Source organism: Dermacentor andersoni, chromosome 5 (assembly GCF_023375885.2).
Source record: "Dermacentor andersoni chromosome 5, qqDerAnde1_hic_scaffold, whole genome shotgun sequence".
Classification (NCBI taxonomy): Eukaryota; Metazoa; Arthropoda; class Arachnida; order Ixodida; family Ixodidae; genus Dermacentor; species Dermacentor andersoni.
The window spans coordinates 170,672,545-170,694,988 of NC_092818.1; the positions used below are offsets into that span (position 1 = coordinate 170,672,545).

General features: G+C 43.6%; 2 protein-coding genes across 10 annotated transcripts in view; both read left to right on the top strand.

Moving 5' to 3' along the window:
* The window catches only part of LOC126531611 (hemicentin-2-like), a 338,274-nt gene that overhangs the window by 278,751 nt on the left and 37,079 nt on the right, over positions 1 to 22,444 (top strand). The window lies entirely within an intron of this gene.
* Positions 6,341 to 17,841, top strand: LOC129385149 (uncharacterized). 7 transcript variants are annotated; one of them, XR_011894846.1, is made up of 5 exons: positions 6,341 to 6,967; positions 7,769 to 7,859; positions 11,971 to 12,185; positions 14,003 to 14,164; positions 17,736 to 17,841. XR_011894846.1 is itself a non-coding variant. In XM_055071297.2 (5 exons), the coding sequence occupies exons 1-4, from the start codon at positions 6,963 to 6,965 to the stop codon at positions 14,078 to 14,080; spliced, it is 360 nt and encodes a 119-aa protein (XP_054927272.1). In that variant the 5' UTR covers positions 6,344 to 6,962; the 3' UTR covers positions 14,081 to 14,116; positions 17,736 to 17,841. The 7 variants fall into 7 exon arrangements, 2 of the variants coding, with proteins under 2 accessions (XP_054927272.1, XP_054927273.1); XR_008612734.2 differs by having other exon boundaries at positions 6,344 to 6,967; positions 12,000 to 12,185; XM_055071297.2 differs by having other exon boundaries at positions 6,344 to 6,967; positions 12,000 to 12,185; positions 14,003 to 14,116.

Here is a 22,444-nt window from a genome sequence, read left to right on the forward strand (position 1 = left end):
ATGGAAGGACGTAAGACTTACAGATAGCGAAAAGAACGTCATTAATACAACTTTTAGAAAGGAGAGGTCCTAATACTGCTTCTTGAGGGACGTCGCTAGTTGCCATGTAAAAAATAAGGCGTTTTCCATTGACCTTAATAAAACACGATGTATCAAGAAGATAACCGCGCAAGAGATTGGCAACTGACGAGTCCGCAGCAAAGCATGTAAGCCTGATCAGAAGCACCGAGTGGCTAACTGTACCGAAAGTTTTGTTAGGTCACAGTAATTGGTGCCAACTAGCTCTCTTTGAAGCACCACCGCGGAAATTTGTGTCATGAAACTTACGACACTTTTGATAGCGGAGCAGCTGGTGAGAAATCCATGCTGTCTCAGAATCAATGAGTTCTTCACGGTAAAGGCAATATGTTGTCTATGGCAAGCTCAATTAGACGTGGCACAGAGAACAGAAACCGGGCGATAATTCGAGACTACAGCCAGACTTCAATACAGGTAAAACACTAGCGGTTTTCCACAAAGCGTTAACAAATATAGATGGCAATAATAATAATTATAATAATAATAATAATAATAATAATAATAATAATAATAATAATAATAATATGGCGACAAAAATAGACAGCGCGAGTCGACAATAGCGACATCTACGCCACCTTTGGTTTCCTTACGCAATTCATTACGCAATTACGCAGTCTGTGTTCAGGCATTTCCATGAGCGAGAGCCAGGAAAATAATTATGTTGGAGGTAGCGAAGCTTGCCTGCAAATCCACGGTCGTTCATATATTCCTATCTCATCCCTACGAAAAGCATCGTCGAGATTGTATGTCAATGTTTTGTAGCCATTTGATACGCCGTCGCTCTTACTTTACTTTTAACCTCCTACGCTTTCCTCCTCCGAGTTTCGGTAGATTTAGGCGCAGTTATTCTTACATTAATATTAAAGTACTTTCTCGACGGGCTTCAGACATTCCGGAATGGCCGGGTTCCTCATTATCGCAAGCGCCAATTTTGTTAAGGCGCTCTAAGGCGACGAAGACAGCCGCCTTTTTCATTTCGCCGTATAAACCGGCAAGCTATCCTGCCTGACGAATAACCGGCAGGCCGGCAGGCGTCGACTCTTTGCTCAAGTGCACCCTAACAAGGGCGTTCGACGTAATACACCGGCCATTGTAAGGAGGCGCCATGAAAAAACGAGAAGGAGCGACGCGAATAACCCTCCAGGGAATGGTCATCGCACGAGCCGGCGAAACTGCACCGTCCAACCGACACGCTCTTCCTGATTCAGCAGCCGCTGGCCGTGTGCGAGTGAGATTGCAGCCGGCGATATCACCGCGTTTTCGGCGGCTCCTCCCTCGCTATAGTTCGTTGCTCTCGTTCGCCTTCGCTCCCTCCGCATCACTTCCACGACACCGGACGTCGTGAAACATCCGTTGACGCCCGCCCAAACTTTGCGTTGAAAAGTTTGCGCAGGCTATAGCCCTAATTTAATAACGCGCTAAGATTTATGGCACACGCATTGGGCCGCTCGGCGTGAGCTACTTACCATCCAGCCGCGGTGTCTGCGCGTTGGAGTAGATCAAAGTGAATGGTATCACCGAGCATGATCTCTTCCTGCGCTTAAGGGACAGCGCTCCGGTGGATTAGTCGACGCAAAGCGGATTAATCTCGTTTTACTTTTTCTTTATTTTCGTCCGCGTTCGTTTATCCAACTGCAGTGCATGTGCGTACATGTGCTTGCTCTTTAGTTTTCTTGTGTTTCCGCTTGAGTGTTTTTGGAAATCTTGTTTACCGTAGTGAGAAGACTACAGTCTACTACAGCCCTGTCGAAGCCTTTTCGTTAACGCATCTTATGAGTACCATAGGCGGAAAGGTTTCATTTTACTGTTCCTGGAAGGGGAGGGCGGATCAGCTTGCCGGACCCCATATATATATATATATATATATATATATATATATATATATATCTTGCACTTGAAGAAACTTCGGTTGACCTCGAAGAATTGTTCACTGGAGAGACGGCCTTATATGACAATTTAGAAGATTTTCAGCCTGAGTCTTCTCCCACCACCAAGAATGTGGCGTCTCTCGCTGGTGTAATCTTCCTTCGTGTAATTGTCGTATACTTCGCTATCACTAATGCAGCTTTTCCTATCTGGCGAAAGTGGACCCTCTCTCTGTCTTTCTTTTTCTTTTTATGTGAGTCAGTGTATAATCGCTTCTACGCATGACTCCTGATGATTCGGATTTCGAATGAATCCCGCTTGGCCTCATTTCGATTACTGGGTGAATTATACAGGGTGCCTAAACTATCATGCACCAAGACTTAAAAAAAGAGCAGTTGCGTTACTCGAAGAAGACCTAGTGCATATTGTTTCCAGTACAGGGGAGTAGCCGCCAGTAATTATTCCGTTTTTGAAATTCAATTCCACAGTAGCAATTTATTATCTAATTTGGGAAGTGCTGTCCTAATTACCAAAGTGTCAATGAGGCATTTGTAGGCACCCTCCGACACCCCCAAATTACATTTAACTGCTGTGTTTTCAGCGACGTACTAAGTGCGTACAATTTTTCACGACTGACAAGCAAACCTCACGAAATATCAAAAATACCACGTGAGTGCGCTCCCACCCGCATCCTGAAGCAGCGCCCTCAAATGGGCTCATTGGAAGAGACTACATTGCCTGTCGCAAACCCGAAGAGGCAGCGCATCACCTTGATAAGGGTACGGAAGCAGCACCAACAGCAGGTTTCGTGGCCTTGCAGCTATTACTTCTTCTCTACGCCACACTTGTTATCCGTCTCTCAAGGCCGACTGATCACAATGATAACAAAAGCGCCTTGGTAACGCGGCCAAGCGCAGCCCTAACCACGCACGAAACGCGAAAATCAATGTAATAGGCATAGCACGTTTCAAAATCCCGGCTTTACTCACACTGCATCGACAGAGTGCACGCGCAGCTATATTTCGCGCCAGAAACTTGCTTCGGACCACATCCAAATTAAATTGATGGTTTTAGCTGTCATGAGAGTGTGTACGTGCTGCAAAAACAGGTTCATGGCATAAAATAAAAGCGAAATGAACAGACAGGAAAGCGACCCACGTGTTGAGAAAAGGCAAAACTAATGCGTTCAAGAAAGTGAATAACCACTTCTAAATGAGCCAAATTGGCAATCGGGACGCCTGCACAAAAGTAAAATACGAAAAAATACATCAGATTTAAGTGTGCGCTTATTATCTATGCATTCGTAAGCGCCGTTGAACACCAGCTGCTGCCTAGTGGGAGTGTTCGAATTGGTCTCATTCTGCATCTACGCAGTAATGAGTCCACTTTGTCGCATCTTCAGTGGCTTTCTTGATGAACGACGCTCGAATTCTATGGCAGACATCCGTTATCCTTGTCTTAAGCTAATCTGACGTCCGTCTCAATCATGGAAACACATCCTTTCACATAACCCCAAAGAAGACCCGCCGTGGTTGCTCAGTGGCTATGGTGTTGGGCTGCTGAGCACGAGGTCGCGGGATCGAATCCCGGCCACGGCGGCTGCATTTCGATGGGGGCGAAATGCGAAAACACCCGTGTACTTAGATTTAGGTGCACGTTAAAGAACCCCAGGTGGTCGAAATTTCCGGAGTCCTCCACTACGGCGTGCCTCATAATCAGAAAGTGGTTTTGGCACGTAAAACCCCATAATTTAATTTTTAAATAACCCCAAAGAAAGAAATCAATTGGAGAGAGGTCAGGTGACTTAGCCGGCAAATTCACAGGCCCATGCCTTCCAATGTATTGCGTATGAAAAGTCGCACCCAGCCAGTTTTGTGCCGGGCTGCTTCTGTGTGCTGGTGCTCCATCTTACTGATACCACAGAAGTGGAAGACGTGACAGCGGGACTTCGCTGAGAAGCTAATCGACCGCTGCTTCCAGGGTTTCGTCCGCGTAACGCTGTCCAGTCGGTGTGGGATCGAAGAACATGGAAATGATTATAGTACCGGCGTAAATTCCGTGCCCCACATTGAACGACCACTGGTACTGGTGCCGATTGCGCTTTACCAAGTGTGCATTGTAGTCACTCCAATAAAATGATACTCAGTAAATAATACCGGATCATCCGACGATGATACGGTATTATGCAAATTTATCTGATCGTTTCTGTGACAATTCGCTTCATCTGTGTACATGATGTTGCTCAAGAACCCCGGTGACTCATCGGCTTTTGAGAGGGCCCAATTCGAGAAATGTAGAAGATTCTACAGGTGCTAGTTAAAGTGGTACGTGTGCAAGGCCATCGTTTAGAATCCTCCAAACTGATGACTTGGAAATTGATACCTGGGCGGCGACGTCCTGCACGCTAGCATGAGGGCTTCAGGCCATAAATGCTAGAACATCCTTGCGTAGGGTAGGACTCAAAGATGGAGTCCTACGCCACTGTTTCTTGAAGCTGCCGGTTTGGCTCAGGTTTTCGTCATTTCTGATGACAGTCAACGCGTTCGGTCTACCGCCACATTTCCATGACTGATATACATTTGCGGCCTTCTTCTTCTTGTCATTTGCAGCTCCCAAGGCAAGAATCATTTTTACGTTCCACTCATTAGAGAAATACATGGCGACTGGGACGAAACAAAACGCACCTTTAAACATTTACACTGACGTTGTCAGTTCGATTTTGTGGTGATAGGTTTCATGGCAAAAAAAAAAGAAAATGAACCATCCGTGCACTTTACCTACACTGTAAAAAATTTCCGTAATTATACGGAGGATTTCCGTCATTATACGGAGAACTGCAGTGTAAAAATACGGAAACTATGCCATATTTCAAGAATACGGCAAAATCTGCCGTTAATATACGGAAAGTGCTCTCCGTTTTCAGCTTTACGGACATTTTCACTGTAATCATATGTACGGCTATACACTGTTTTGGACGAAACAGACAGAATTCCGTATTTTTGTTATGCGAACATCCGTATTATTGTGAGAAAACTTAAGCTGTCTGAATGAGCGCTCGTACTCGTAAAGTTTCAGCTAACAATATTTTATTGAACACGCTAACTGTACGCATTATGAAGATGCGTACAAAATGTGAGAGCTAGCCTTCTACCAAAAGCTGCAATAACAGATCGTATAAATATATATACGCATCTTCTTTTGCGGTCGCAGTTTGCCGCGCATATGGGCCTCGCTGATCATATGCGCAAATATATGCGTGTTCTCGCAATGTTCTCAAATTAAGCGCTTTGTAGTTAATAACACAGCATATATGTTTAAGTGAACGAAGAGCCGTGGACATACGTGCATACGTAAACAAGCTTGCAGCATTCAGGTGCTGGTGCACTGGGAATGACATTGGTGCTCTGTATACGCCAAAAATTGTGTGCACTCTAAATCAGTACCGAAACGCAGGGAGTGGTATAATGACCGTAACGGCATTTACATTTTGCAACAAATGGTCTCGAAGGGGGCTGGCGGCCTATAGATCCAAGTACAACGGTCGGATGAAATTTTCGAATGCGGCAAGCAATTAACCCAAGTGTCAAAGGGCATTGCTGAACTGCAATGTAGTTGGTTTAACTCATTCCCATAATATTTACAAAATATCTCGTCTCTGACAATAACTGCCCATTCATTGAGACAAATCGATTACGCATAATCTTCACTGTTCATGTGTTAATTCTTGCGATAAGATGTAATCGCAAACATTTGGCGCTTCATCTTGAACCAAGACCGGTATAAGCGCGCTCGTTCTTGTACGGTAGAATAAAGAACGCGAACATGCACCGACATGTGTGTAAACTGGAAGGTGACTGAAGATGAAGGACCTATTACCGTGCTAGTACTGTGTGTACTGTCAAAAAGAAGAAAAAAATAATACGGAAAGAAAGAATGCCCAGTGCCGAGATGTAACGATTCAAGCTTTATTTCTTTTTGACCTAGAATGCAACACCATTAGTTCCATGTGCTTTATATATGGGTAATGTTATGACACAACTCATTATTTACCCGTTCATTACATGCACCAACCAGCCCAAATTATCACTATACTAGAGATTATGGACGCATCGCAGTGCATTGCTTTGCACTTCATTGCAGCACAGGGGTTAGCTATCCCCAGTAGCGAACGCTTTGGTTGACCTCCCTGCCTTTCTGCTTCTTGCATTCTCTCTCCCTTTGTATAAAACGCACTAACTTGTGGGAGAGAAAGTGTTCTCCTCTTTTAGAATTCAATTAATTGTCAAGCAATTATATTGCAGTTCCAGTAACTGTATCGACCGGGTCCCGGTCGAAGAAACCAACAGCAGGCGTTTCAAGACAACAGTGAACTTATGTTTATTGCGCTGGGCATATTATACCAGAGCGAGGGAAAGGGGGTAGTGGAAATAGAGGGCAAGGAAAGGCACGTGTCGTTCCAGCGTGCCAAGATAGCTTGTGCTCGTTGAACTGATACGATACAGTAACTAGAGCACAAATGCGAAAACGAAACCGATTCTGAAAACGAAACCGGCACCAGGGGGCAGCGCGCGCTGCGCGTCCGTTAGGAGTGGCAGACGGAGCTGCACATGTGTAGTCAGCCGGAATTTTTCGTGTCGTGTTGTAAAAGTTGTTAATTTGCCGTAAATATCTCTTGATTTGTACTCAAGAGTGAAGCAAGACTCCAAGGAAGAGAGATTGACGCATCGGGAGCGAAGGACAGAAACGATGGATGGTTACGCTGCTTGGGTCTCGGCACGTTCGAATTGGCAAAGTTCCGAATTTGTCGCTGTGTTTTGTACGCTTGTGCGCTCGTCATTTGCCGTCATCGCGCGGAGATATTTGCGCTGGATGTCTTTCACTTCGTGTACAAAACTCTGCACGCTGCGGCATCGAAGAAGTTGTCCTGTGTTTGGGTGCACGTATGCGCTTGGACACGGATATATCCTGCTTGCTCTCAACGGGTGTTCAACAGTCTACGCGCACTCGTAACTTGCATCATGAGGTAAGTCCATTTTAATCTTATTTGGTTTGCATAACGTAGGTGTTAAAGTGATGTGTGGTAAGCCGGTGTCGCGAACAGAAATATTGTTCCAAAAGACCACTATGCAACGTCTTGGGGCAAAACTGACGCATGAATTGGGAAAGGGATCACCCCATCTTTTCAGATCGATTCCAGTCGTAGCGCGATCGGCTCGATCGCAATTTCCGTGAGGTACTTCTAACCTTTTGCTCACTCGCGTTAAAAGCGTAGAATAAAACTGCGTTCAGTTGCGCACTTGTATTGACGCTTGTATTGGCTTGAGAGCATACTGTATCCGATACAAGAACTTCTGTTAAAATACGGAAATAAACATTCGAGGCAATAGCAGTCGCTCACTACCTGTGATCGTTACTTTCTTGCTTGGGTGCACGTTTTAATTGTGACCAGAAAAAAAAAGTTCTTTGCTCTGGCTGCTCTGCTGTGTTTCCTCGGTGCAACTTTTTGCAGTGCAGCAAGACGTGTTGCTTCGAATGATGTCTGGGCAGTCAAGGCATTCGTGTCAGTAAGCAAGCAGTAAACGGGGTATCAGTGCGAAAAAAATTGGACATACAAGAGAAGCGAATGGTATCATCATTGACTCTTTTATTTTACGAATAATTCAGTTGTATTACTAAAGCGGAGAGTGGATATGCATGAAAGTCAGATTGTATTGATACTCAGCAAAAACAAGGTAACTTATCATTACTAATCAATCCTTTTCTTTTACTGAAAGGCAAGTTGCTGTTGTGCTGGAGCTGAGAAGAGGTCTGCTTTTACTGAAAGGCAAGTTGCTGTTGTGCTGGAGCTGAGAAGAGGTCTGCTGCCTGCAATGGGTCCATCTCTCTCAAGTTATCGCAGTATTGTAGCTCTCAAAGTGAGTGGATTTTTTTTTCTCTTAGCTATTTGCCACCTGAATCATGACTGCCACCTGCCACCTGAATCAAGCTGTGTAGGTGATCACTGTTAGTGACATTGGAGTGCTGGTGGACAAGCACTCCTTTATGATTGCAACGCATATGACAGAGTGTAGCTGTGGCAGTATGCGAAGGTGTTCATCTATAAGCCAAATTAGGTTCTTTGAGGTAATATGTTAATATATTGATGACATTGGATTGTGGTCTAGCAGGCAAAAATGCTAAACAAGGAGAAGTAATTTTAATTTGCACTTGGTAAGATGTGCAAGCAATTCAGGCTGTTACACATGAAATGGGACATTTGTAGATGTCTTCTACAATGCTGCAGTCCTGAATAGCTTCAGAGTTTAGTGATACCACGATAATTTCTCTGTAAAGCATGCAGCAGAGTTTAGCATTGGGGGAGGCTGGCATCAACAGGCGTCTCCTGATTTAGTTAGTTAAATGGGGTTTAATGGCGCAAAAGTGGCTAAGGCTATGCTGCGCCAAACATGAGGTGCTTTAAAATCCAGTTAATGAAGGAAAAGGCTTTGTTAATAATCTATATTTTATGTAAAAATCCAGTGTCGTCTAGAAATTTACGAACGTCACATAATGGGACTAGCGGATCATCACCTAAAATTAGAGCAGGGTGTAAAGGTATGTGTAGTTGACATAATTTGTGCAAAAGTGTTCGTCTGTGTGTTTCAGTCTGCGTACATGTGAGTAATATGTGCATAACTGTTTGTGGCTGTTGACATTTCTCGCATGTTGGTGTGTCTTCTTTCGTAAGTAAGTAATTGTGTGTGAGGTGTGTGTGCCCAATGCGTAGTCGGCATAAAACTACATTGATGAACCGCTCCTGATGGTAGCATGACTTCCACTCGCCAACTATGGGTTTCATGAGATGTAGTTTGTTGTCAGCACAATGGTCCCATTCGCGTTGCCATTTCGCCGTTAAGGCTTTTCTAATCGCGTGGATGCTATCTTTGTATGGAAGTGTTGTGTTTGTTATCTCTTTGTTTGCTGCCATCGATGCATATCTATCGGCTGCTTCGTTACCCAGTATCCCAACATGACTTGGTACCCAGCAGAAGTGGATTGATCTTCCATATTTGTTAAGCGCGACCATGTTTAGTATGTCCCCTAACAGGGGTTCACACTCATATTTTAGGTTTAGAGCCTTCAGTGTACTTAAGGAATCAGTGAAAATGACCGTGTTTTTGTGCTTGCCAGTGATAATCTTTTTAACTACAACCCATACAGTGTAAACTTCAGCAGTGAAAACAGAGGCATGTTTTGGTAGACGAATACTTCTTTCCCAATTTTCTGTTACGGCCCCTACACCCATGTGTTCTTTTGTTTTGGACCCATCAGTGTAGAATTGCATGTGATTTTGATATTGGTCCTAAAGAGCACGGAATTCTTGTATAATGTGGTCGTGAGGAGTGTCTCTTTTCCTTAAATGTGTTAATGTCCAGTCGCACAACTGCGTGAAATCGTACCACGGGGCCAACCATTCTGGTTTCTTGGCAACCTGGAGGACTTCGTGGGGAATTTCATAATCCCGACACTATTGCTCATACCGCAGTACAAGTGGCCTAATCATGTTTGGTTTATTTGTGTAGTGTAAGCGTGAGTTGCACTGTGTGACGATGTTGTAGCATATGTGTTGCGGTGATGACTGAATTCTGAGTACGTAAGGAAATGTGAGGAATGCTCTGCGCTGCTGTAATGAGGGTTCGTTACATTCAACATATAAACTTTGAATAGGTGATGTCTACTTGCTGTGAAGTTCAAATGAGGTGTTACTGTTAGGGTGACTATATATAATTTATGGTTTAATTCTAATCTTGTATGAGGCAGACATAGTTTACCCACTTCGTTAAACAATAGAGATGTAATATCTATGTATACAAGTATTACCCATTCATTTATGCCATTTGGACAATGGCAGAAATGCATGGGTAATACTTGTGTACATAGACATTACATCACTATTTAACCAAGTGGTGCCCCTGCATGCTAAATTTTACAGGGCTATTATTAAGTAATGTCAACTTTTGTTGTGACATTAAGGCACCTTTTATATTATTACAGATTACCACCATTGTGTACCATCATAGTGTGATATTTACACTAAATGTATTTGACTTTTCTATAAAACCCTGCACAGTGGTGCATCATGAAATGTTTTTCTATAGTTTCTGGCCTCAGAATGCACTTCACGTTATATTCTTGTTTGCAACAAAACTATAATGCAGGTTTCTTTCCTTATATTTTGTGGCACTTCAAGCTGCGGCGAGCTAAACCACTGGGCAGCAATACTGGAATCGCTACTGCGTGTGGAGCTGTCTTCAAACACACACAAGGAATACATAATTGCTTTTTTAGCACAAAACAATGGACACAAGAAAGACGACAGAACAAGGCGCTACTCTCAACTGACATCACTTTATTGCGTCCCTCCTTTGTAGACAGCAGAATCTAGAACATGCGTTGTGAACACCATGTGCAGGAACCACCAACATCTGATCACAAGAGCACACTCGTACGACAGAATCCAAAAAAAAAAACCATATTGAGCACTGTACAAGGTTAAAGAAAGCGCACTAATGCACTGTGACCCCAATGACTGTATGAAGAAAGCTTCCGATAACTCTCTGGCGGTGGTATCACGGCTCTTTTTCAAAATCGTAGTATCACGAAACATTGCGAACATAAGCGATCCATACCAACAGGCACAGGTTCCCATGTGGCTCAACATTGTAAAATATGGAAGTGCAAAGCCATGTTTCGTGATACTATGATTCTGAAAAAGTGCTGTGATACCACCGCCCGAGAGTTATCGGAAGCTTTCTTCATACAGTCATTGGGGTCACAGTGCATTAGTGTGCCTTCTTTAACCTTGTGCAGTGCTCAATATGGTTTTTTGGATCCCGTCGCATGAGTGCGCTCTTGTGATCGGTTGTTGGTGGTCCCTGCACATGGTGCTCACTGCACATGTTCTTCTAGATTCTACTATCTATAAAGGAGTGACGCAATAAAGTGATGTCAGTTGAGAGTAGCGCCTTGTGCTGGTCGTCTTTCTTGTGTCCATTGTTTTGCGCTAAACAAAGTATTTATGGATTCGCACATACTAGCCCGCCAATGCATTGTGTTGAACGCAAAGAAATGCTGCTTTGCCTTCTTTGACTGTGTTGCGGGCACTTCTGAAGTACTGTCTGTCCAATAACCTTGGTGGCATGGAAGTGCCGTCCACTTCTATGCATTGCTTTCTGTTTCATTGTGGCATCACATCACATTATATTCATAATGTGTATGTACTTTTTCTAAGAGACCCATATTCCTATCCTTGTGTTATATTTGCTGTCGCATTATTTATGTGCAAATGACCAGTGCTCCAAGTTCCATTTTATCGCAAAGTAAACTACTGGTACCTAAACAGTTCTGTATATCAGAAAACCAAAGCCGAACTGCCGAACACTATCAAGCAGCAGCCTTAGTACAGTGTCAAGTAGTCAGATTTTATTGGTTATGCAGAGGCGCACAGCGTACCTCTTTATTACTTGCTGAACAATTAAGCTGTGTGAAAACTGAGTATTTATGTAGCTTCAACCACATGCTATTGGCCATTGTTCCTGACCTCAGCAAGTGTGGAAGATTATCATGGCATTTCTTTTTCTAACTCTTTTTCCTTATTACAGTGGGATTACTGCATGTGTAAGTAGGAAACGGATCACATAGGCAATCAAAAGCCAACAATGTGTAAACTTGGAACATTGATTGTACAGTTTGATGACCCAGAATAAGTAGAAATACACCATAAATGATTGACGATTAACTTTTACTTGACACAGGGCTAGAGCATACAGTAAGCATACTGTATGCTCATACGGTGTCACATCAATTTAAATTTTAGTGTAGCTTTACAGTGTACGCTTCTATTGTTGCATTCTGTCAGAGGGATGGTAATGTTTCGCGTGTCTAGCAACTAGACTGTCTATATACAGTAGTAAAAATGTGCGAACTGTATTTTTTAATGATTTGATAGAATGTGTAGAACAATAAAGCCATACAATCAACGCACAGTGATGTGACTTTCTCTGCACATGTTGCAGGTTCAAAAAAGTATGGTGGAAGCTGTTGCCAAGGTTCCGACCAGAAAAGGCAGCCAGTATAAAAGGGTCCACACCACTGATCTCTACTACAGGGGATGGACAGCACATCGAGCACCCTCGACTGAAGCCAACCTTGTCCCGGAAGTTGGTGCTTCACAACTTTGCGGCAGCACTTCGTTTGCATGGGTGTGTGGCATTTCTTCCCCTAACATGCCTGCCTGATGTGCCATAACCTACCCAAGCAGTGTTTCGAGGTGTCCAGAATTTTTCCATTGCAGTGTCTACAGTGTAGCTAACATAAGTGGCGTGCAATGGGGACACTGGTAAATGAGAAAAAACTTGATGTAAGAGAACACTATCGTATACGGGTTCAGATTGTCATAAAAGCGCTTACCAGACATGTAGAGACCTCCTAAAATGTAAAAAACCACAAAGAAAAGTTTTTCGGCAGCAATATTATCTGATCGCACGCACTAGTTAGTCCACCATATGCCCTGCTTCCAGGACAAGCGCCTGCATGACACCGCATTTCCACTGGCTTCACCTGCATCCGGTGCGGTGTGCTGCATCCAGCAAAACATTAGAAATCACCGGTGCACAGTGTTTTTTGTCCCCTTTCTCGACACCTACTGAACACATGGTAAACTGTTTCCAAAGCAAAAAAACAGAGGGGAAGGGCTCTGAACACATTGCATTTTAAAGTGGCTGGTACTGGGTAACGCAAGTACTGTGGCATAGTAGATTTGCACCAGGCAACCTGGGCGCCCAAAAAGGCTTCTGTTTACTTGCAAATGGCCAACGTATTGTGAGCATGTTGAAGTTCTTTTTTTATTCTCATCGCTTATTTAGCTAGTGGAGACAGCTTTCACAACTGGAGAAGAAGCCTTGGAAGCATGAAACACTTCACAAAACCAGCTTCAATATAACGTGTCTGCATCACAATTTCATGGCTGCATGAGTGAACCCTCTGGTTAACATGTAAGAGTGTTCATGATGTTTGCCATGCATTATCCACTTTATTTACAGGTCAACCCTATCTTGAGATTTAAGCTGATGTTGCGTTTAGAGAAATTATGGCCGAGAGCCAGCTTTTGAGAATACAGATTGAGCTCGACAGATTAAACGCCAGAACAAGTCGTTGAGGATTTCAGATCAAGAATCTTCAAAGGCCAGTTCATTTAGTGGTGTTAATATTCTGCTCAAAGTTGTTGATTGTTACGTTCATATGGTGCCCAAGCATTGCGGTAACAACTTCACTTGGAGTACATAGCAAGGGTGTATTCGACGTAAGCTGCTGGCTTTCTTCTGTGTTTTCAAAAACTGGTTTCTTTTTCAGTTTAAATTTTCAAATTTTGCATTGTTTATTAGGTGTTGTATCCTGTTTCCTTTTCCTGCAGCTTCTTAGTTAAACATCTGAATAGTGAACACAACTTGACCTTTTGCTTGATTTTCTAGATTACACGCCCTCGATGCAAAACAATTTCACTTCAAAACTGCTTGTACTGTACTGAAAGAATAACTTGAAGCAGCCATAGCCACCAATAACACGCAAGAGATGATTATGAAAATTGTAATATTGTTTTTTGATCTACAGGGTGTCTTAACTATCGTGCACCAAGATTTAGAAATATGTAAATGCGATGTAACTAGACAAAATGAAGGTAATGTTGTTTGCCGTCGCTTGGAGATACTCTGATTATATTTTGCATTCTGCCTAATTACATAATTCTTAATTAGTTAATAAATATCTGAAATAATTAAATGAAATGTGTCAATGAAAAGTTGTAGAGCAATATGAAAGCCTCCTTATACACTTTTTTGTTACTGTTACTCATTGTGTGCTACATAAAAGTGTTTTTCCAAGGAATAAGCCTGCGAATACACATAAAGTGTCTTGAGTGGCCAGTCATGTGTCAGTTTTGTGGTGCAAAGCCACGAATACACCTTAAATGGGTTCTTTTAAGAAAAAGACTTGGCTCAGAAAATTATCCTTCTTTATGCAGCCTGTGGAGACAAGGTTTCTTAGACATGGCCATGGCCCTCAAGGAAGATGCCGAGGCCACAGGCAGTTCCTCCAGTGACCGTGAAAAGGTCCCCTGGGGCACAAGTCTAATTTGGTACCCCTACCTTTCTCCTGCAGCTTTTCTGTCTACTTAGCTAACCAGGTGGGTCAATGATGGCAAAGGTAAAAAAGAATCAACAGCTTCAAACGTAGAACTTGCTCAAGCTCAACGCATTTTTGGTGTGAAGTTTTTCCCTTATCATTTATCAAAAAACGGGTAATAAGTATATGATATGGTCTTCATACGGACGCCTCTTTCCCACAGAGAATTAGCAGTAAAAAAAGCAGCTTATGAAGGCTTGAATATTAGCAAGGATGATGTGGCATAGATAGGATAATGATTATGAATGTTTCTGGTAAAGGTAGTGGTAGTAGAGTGAATAATCAGTTTATATATAGATTAAAAGACATTTCGTTCCAATGCCAGAATTTTAAATCATCCCAAATAATTCTTGCGTTTGATAGTCTATGCGCATTGAGTGACAGTGCTTTCTGATGCTTGCTTCTTGCTGACATCATTTTTATGCTGCATAATTCACCTGTTTAAATTCCCTATTTCTCCCGTTCAAGCAACTTTACATTCATCATAACATACCTTGTAGATGAGTTCCAGAAACTTGCTGATGAGATTAGGGGGTGGCGTGCACCCCAGGCTTAGATATGCATTCAAGAGCCTCATATCTTGCAAATGTTAGAAATACTCCTGCTAAGCAAGTTCTTGGTGTCATACAAGGTTATTTGCGAATACGAATTTGCCTAAATTTAGAAAACAGTCAATCATTGGCATGATGCCATTCTTTCAGTGGAATAAAATCTGTCCTGCGTTGTAAATCTAGAATCCTTTATAATCCAGACTACTAAATGCCTCATGAGGGTTGTGACGTAAAATATACGTGTATTTATTCCTCGTTTTTTTACTTTAAGACCCGATTATGCTTAAACAGCAGTGAAAGAACTGAGATCACGGTACTTAATACTTTATATTGCTCCAGAAATCCGTTTTTCTGCCGATCGCAGCATTTGACACTAACAATTTTTGACGGAAAATGTGAGACAGAAGGCACATAACACTTAAGATGGTGCTATTCACTTTGATTGTTTGGGAACAAAACTCATAATGTACATGTTATGGCCCTACGTGTCATTGCCTTTGAACAACAAAAAGGTAGGGGGTTTGCGTTTTGCAAAACTGCATGGAGGTTTTTACTGTGTGCAATTAAAATTAGAAACCTTCACAGCTGATACTAAATGCATTCTCCACAGCTTTAGGTTATACAGGTGCACTCCTTTACACAGAACACACTCTTACCTCATCACTGCCCACACTCTTAGGCAAAGTTACACCCTTTGGAGTGCCCCTTCTGCCACACAATGATAATCGTCATCTGCCTTGTTGCGTTTCCTTTCTTTAACGCTGCGAGCCCTGTACTTTCCAGTAACGAACGGCATGCACACTATCAGCATGATAGCATTCCCGAAAGGAAAGTAGCGGGCGTGGCGTTTTAAAGAAAGGAAACACATCAAGGCAGATAATGATTATTCTTGTGTGGCAGAAGGGGCACTCCAAAGGGTGTAACTGCCTAAGAGTGCAGGTGGTGATTCAGATTCTTCAAAGGTGTTTCATTGTATGGGATGGCACATCGCTCTTCACTTATTTGCAGAATATTGCATTCCGATTGTGTCATATGAGATGAATCCATTAGAGAGCTTTAACTTGCCCTAAATTTATTACAGGTCTGTACTGGCAAACTGGCAGCAGCTTGCAGTGCTTGTGGAAAAACAATTGTAACTGCGATATTATATGTAACTGCTAGTGCACAGGCATCGGCAGCAGCAATGGTTAGGGTACACTTGTTTCTTCTGTTCTGGGGTATGCATCCTCCACGAGAAAGTAGTTTTTTTCGTCTTCCTCTTCTACCACATTGGAATGTGAAATGGGGTGTAATTTGTAGGGTATACTCTTGCATAAACTTCATGAGCATTTATTCTTGTCTGTGCCACAGATCATTGTTGCTACCACTATAAAAGCAGTTTACAGCACCCGTAGGGAACAATCTGTGAATCTTTAACGAACAGTAAGGATAATGAAAAATCGAATAATTTTTAGTAATTTTCAACAAATTTAACGCTCTTTGCTTTCCACTGTGGTGTTTTTCAAACTGTAATGTTGGCACAAGGTTTGTCTGCAGTATGTCATTTTGTGTGAATGAGTGCACTTGTGCGCATAACACCTCATCGTCAACAATCTGTTGCACAGAATGTCATTAGCTTTCGTATGCATTGGTCACTATCGGCTGCTCCTTTGTTAGTTGGAATGTAGCATTAATGTAAAGCACATTTGATGTTCTAACAAAAAGCATTGTGCCCTCTTATCTTCTAATTCTCCTACTTGATGCCTAGTGCTATAATATAGCATGGTTGACACCATGAGAGTCAGTGTGGTGTATAATTGTGTCTGGTGAGGGGGGGGGGGGGGTGTACATTAGCTTAAGCAACTTTTCCATACCACTTGAATCAATATTGTGGAATGCTGATTTTTTTTTTTCAATCACTGTTACCAAGTTTCACTTTGGTTGTGGCAACAAGTTTAATGTAGTTCGCTAGCACTCCTGCCAACACATATAATGTGCAGGCATCTGTGTTGAAAAAAAGACCAGCTAATGGTTTGCGAGGAGCTAAGGTCCATTTAGACCATTAAATTTTGAGCTTACAACGGTGGAAATAACTGGTGAATGAAAGCACACCCAGGAGAACTGACCATAATATTTTCTTTCAATATAATAATGCTGAAGCTTTGAACTGCATATGAACTGACTTGTTTAAAAAATGACCCATTTCCTTGTTCAAGTAAGACAAAGGTTCCACAGGAAGACAGAAACTTGAAGCCGTCAACAGCAGCATGAATATAAACAGCGCTGGACGCTGGACGTTTTGCAATCTTGCACCTGGTTATCATATTGTCCATCCCATTTATTTTCACAGGCTGTTCTTTACTGTTTTATGGTCATACCCAGTTTAATTTTAATGTCCCTATTTTTTAATATTTCGTTAATATATCTTTTCTTCATCGCCTTTTAACAAAATATATATTCGTAATGTGCCTTCATTTACCATTTGCAGTGATCTTAACCAGATGCATCTTTATGCAAAATTTATTTTCCTTAATTCTTCGTTTTCCTTTTCCAAAAGTGCAAACTGTTTATCTTGATACCTATTTTGTCTTCTCGGAAGATTAGGTCTACTGGATTAGTGACTGCTTACATGTGTACATCATTTTCTGTTTTGGTCACCCCTACTCTTTGCAAGAACTGACAGTAGTGCTCATACCCGCTCCATCACAATCACCACTGCTAAGCACACCCTTCCTTCCTTTATTTTAACACTTTGGCTTCTCTTGACCTATTATATGCACCAGTTTCTTCCCCAATGAGGCTAGGGGCCAGTGAGCTATGCACAATCCAAAACAACACAGCCAAGGAAAACATTTGCTACCCTAATGACAAGCACCTATGTCGAAATGTTGGCTATAGCAACATCCCTTGTTCCAACAATGTTGGTCTACTTACATGTTTTTCTAACACAGAAGTTACTGCTTTGTCGTGTTCTGTGATTATACTTTTTTGCCGCTTTCTTTAGGATGGATATTCACGAATACTATTTGTTTCTCCTAACAGCAGCAAGTTTATCCTTGCAAGCATTTTGGGTCAAGAACAACTTTCACCAGGAAGAAGTGCAAGACGAGTGATTGAAGAAAATAAAGTTGCTTCTGTGATCTAAGAACTTGAGGACTGAAATGTTGCACCTTTGTGTATATATGCTATGCAGTGCATTCATATCACAAAGTGCAAAGTGTTTTATCTCTGCAGCCATGTCAGTGTGTTGGCAAGACAATTTTCTCAATGGTGACCTGCCGCTTTGTCTATGAGCTGCCTTCATGACATTTGCATTTAAGGCGATGTACTATCGTGGACAAAAGTACCCTGGAAGTGCGAACGTTGACCAAATTGCATTTCTGTTCAAGACCGCTGAAAACAGTGGGTCACGTATGCACATTCCGAACGCAGATGGTAGCACGGCTGATCCCAGCAAATAGTGCACCATAAAATTCGGTCGACTCTCGCACGTCCTGGGCAATCTTGTCCCCGATGGCACATTCTTCGAACAATGGATATGCTCTGCAAGATGAAATACGGGAAGCACCTGTACTTTAACGGATATAGTACAGATTTAGCATATGGAGTCTTTCGTTTTCTGAATACGGCAAGCACCTGTATTTTAACGGTTATAGTACAAATTCAGCATACAGTGTGTTCCGTTTTCTGAATACGAGACGCACCGTACTTTTACGGTTATAGTACAGATTCAGAATACAGAGTCTTCCGTTTTCTAGATACAGAAGCACTCGTATCTTGTATTACGGTCTCTCTTTTACAGTTGTCCGTTCTACGGAAATGACCGTTCTTCATTTACGGAAGAGTGTTCGGTCACAAATTACCAGCAAATTTTCTGTAAAGTAAGGAAAATTTTTTTTACAGTGTACGCTAGGGCAACAGCTATCACAGATTGTTTCCAGCCAACACCAAACGCGACGTGTTACTACGGCCAAGGCGCGGCAGATAATGAATTAGCTCGGTCACGATGTTTTACAGCGAAGCTGTAAATGGCTAGCCGATTCGTCCGTCCGTCCGTCTGTAACCTGTACACCGAAAACTCCTCCGGTGCAACCGCATGCGAATGCACGAAAGAAAAAAAGCGAAAGAGAGGCGCGCGATTGGCTGCGCCAAAAGTGACGTCATTGCTCTCTATCACAGCCGAGCGGGCGCGCAGCACTTTCTCTCCGGCTCCGAAATGAGTAGGCCACGCGTCATACGTGCTTCCGAGGAACAGGCACCTTTCGATCAGCAACGCCGTGAGCAGTACCGGGAACGAGCTCGTCTACGCCGTGCCGATGCTGAAGCCCGGGCATAAGAACAGGGTCGTGTAGCCGAGCGCAAGCAGCAACTGCGTACCGAGGATCCGACAGCCTACCAAGCCGTCGTTTAATGAACCGTCGGGATCAACCTAGTGATAAACATCGGGGCCACACGTTTCAGCGTCGCTGTCTAACCATCTGTACGGAGTGCTTGGGTGGTGATTTTTTTCTTTATTTCCTACATTTAGTTCTCGCTGGCGCTGCCTTATGATGCGGGTGGGAGCGCAGTCACGTGGTATTGGCAATATTTCGCAGAGATTATTTATCAATAGGAAAAAATTTGTACACATGTCCCCTGGCTGTGCCTACAAATGTCTCATTGACACTTTGGTAATTATGGTAGTACGTCTCGAGTTAGAAAATTAATTACAATTACCTTATTAAATCTCAGTAACGAAAAAAGTTGCTGGCAGCTACTCCACTATAGTGAAAACAATATGCACTAGGCTTCCTTCCAGTAACATATTGCTTTATTTTTTAAATCTTGGTGTTTGATAGTTATTAGGGACACCCTGTATATATTTATGATCTCTGCATACAGGTGACGATGTTTCCATTCCTAATAAATGTTGTAAATTATTAGAAGTGTTTTTTAATGAGTCTTTAGCTTTGCTTACTGGAAGAAGAAGAAGTACTGAGACACATATCGCACGCTGTTGATAACAGACTCTTCCGAAGGTGTCACTGAGGTCTACAAGTTTTTTCAGGGTCAAAAAAATCACGCAAAGCATATTGAAGCGAGGTGAACATACAGCAACATATTCATTCTCTAGGTTCAAGCTATCCATACCTTTAGAAATAAATGTTAATTGGCTACCCTTTTAAAAATATAATAAACTTTGTCTCAAGAAGGCAGTGCGTAGATTTCTTGGCATGTGTGCCTACTACAGGCGATTTGTCAAGGACTTTTCACGTATCGCTGAGCCGCTGACACAGCTAACTAAATGTGACGTCGAGTTCAAGTGGGAAACGCCGCAGGCCGACGCATTTCAAGAACTCAAACGACGCATGCAGTCGCCGCCCGTACTTGCGCACTTCGACGAGCACGCCGATACCGAAATTCACACTGACGCCAGTAGCCTTGGCCTCGGTGCCGTGCTAGTCCAGAGAAAAGATAATCATGAACACGTGATAGCTTACGCTAGCCGGTCGTTGTCAAAAGCGGAAGGCAATTATTCTACAACCAAAAAGGAATGCCTCGCCATCGTTTGGGCTACAGCGAAATTTCGCCCGTACCTATATGGCAGGCCATTCAAAGTCGTCAGCGACCATCACGCTTTGTGTTGGCTAGCGAATTTAAAGGATCCTTCAGGACGGCTGGTGCGGTGGAGCCTAAGACTGCAAGAATATGATATCACTGTAACCTATAAGTCCGGACGAAAACACTCTGATGCCGATTGCCTATCACGCGCCCCCATTGACTCGCCGACGCAAGATGACGAAGATGACGACGCCTTCCTTGGCATTTTAAGCGCAGAAGACTTCGCTGAACAGCAGCGAGCAGACCCGGAGTTGAAAAATCTCATCGAGTATTTGGAAGGGCACACCGACGTTGTCCCTAGGGCATTTAAGCGAGGATTATCTTCGTTCTCGCTTCAAAACAACCTACTCGTAAAGAAGAACTTCTCACCAATACGCGCCAACTACCTTCTTGTTGTCCCGTCAGGACTGCACGCCCTACATGACGATCCGACCGCTGGACACCTCGGATTTTCCCGGACACTATCGAGGATACAGGAAAGGTATTATTGGCCGCGCCTGACCGCCGACGTCGCCCGTTATGTCAGAACATGCCGAGACTGTCAGCGACGCAAGACACCACCGACAAGGCCAGCCGGATTACTACAGCCAATCGAGCCTCCTTGCCGACCATTCCAGCAGATCGGGATGGACTTGTTGGGACCCTTTCCGACGTCAACAACCGGAAATAAGTGGATCGTCGTGGCGACGGACTACTTCACCCGCTTCGATGAAACTAAAGCACTGCCGAAAGGTAGCGCAGCCGAAGTGGCGAAATTCTTTGTCGAAAACATCCTGCTGCGACATGGCGCCCCAGAAGTCCTCATCACCGACAGAGGAACAGCCTTTACAGTGGAGCTCACCCAGGCCATTCTGCAATACAGTCAGACAAGGCACAGGAGGACAACTGCCTACCACCCACAGACGAATGGTCTTACGGAGCGGCTGAATAAGACCCTCGCCGACATGCTAGCAATGTACGTCGATGTCGAACACAAGACCTGGGATGCCGTCCTGCCGTACGTAACCTTTGCGTACAACACGGCGGTGCAAGAAACAACACAGATCACGCCGTTCAAGCTGGTCTACGGCAGGAACCCGACGACGACGCTTGACGCCATGCTGCCGCACGTCACTGACGAAGAGAATCTTGACGTCGCTACCTAACTCCAGCGCGCCGAAGAAGCCTGACAGCTCGCCCGCCTACGGATCAAAAACCAGCAGCGTACCGACAGACGACACTACAACCTACGACGACGCTTGGTCGAGTACCAGCCCGGCGACCGTGTTTGGGTATGGACCCCGATACGCCGACGAGGACTGAGTGAGAAACTGTTGCGACGTTATTTCGGACCCTACAAGGTCATCCGACGTATTGGCGCACTGGACTACGAGGTCGTGCCAGACGGCATTTCGCATTCACAGCGGCACCGCGCACGACCTGAAGTGGTCCACGTGGTGCGTCTTAAACCGTTTTACGGACGCTACCGAACTTCCCTTATTTTGTTGTTTTCTTTCCTACGAGCGCTTATTTATTACTTTCGTTTGTTTGCAGCATCGGGTCGATGCTTTTTTAACAGGGGGGTATTGACACGTGTACTTGTCTTTATCGGGCGACACGTTTTGCCGCCTAACAAATGTTATCGCACAGCGCGGGACGCGCCTGCATGTATCCGAAGTTTCGGGAAAGTTATCGATGCTTCTACCCGGCTGTCTGTTGTCGCCGAACCTTGTGTTATCTGATTTCATCGCGTGACGCGAATGGTGTAGAACTTTGTGGAAGGCACGCGGGTCCGAACGATTAGTCTGGAACATTCGACGACTGCTGTATAAAAGTCGACGCGCTTGACCCGCAGATCAGATTTACGACGATCGCTGACCGTGTTCGCCGCTATCGTTGTGCTATAAGTGTAGCCTGTTTTGTGGGCACAGGCTCACCCAATAAAAGTTAGTTTTGACGTTCACAGTATTGCTACTGTGTTATTCAACGTCACTACCACGTGACAATATATTGTGTATGTGCATGGTGTTTTGTGGAAATTTAAAACAATGTTGAAGTGAGAAAATATGGCTGAGGCAGCCGCCGCTGGTGCTTCTAATGCGCTTGTTCTCCTATTGTCATGATTTGCAAAAGCGAAAGTCGGATTAAAAATCCGCGCACGTCCGCGGCAA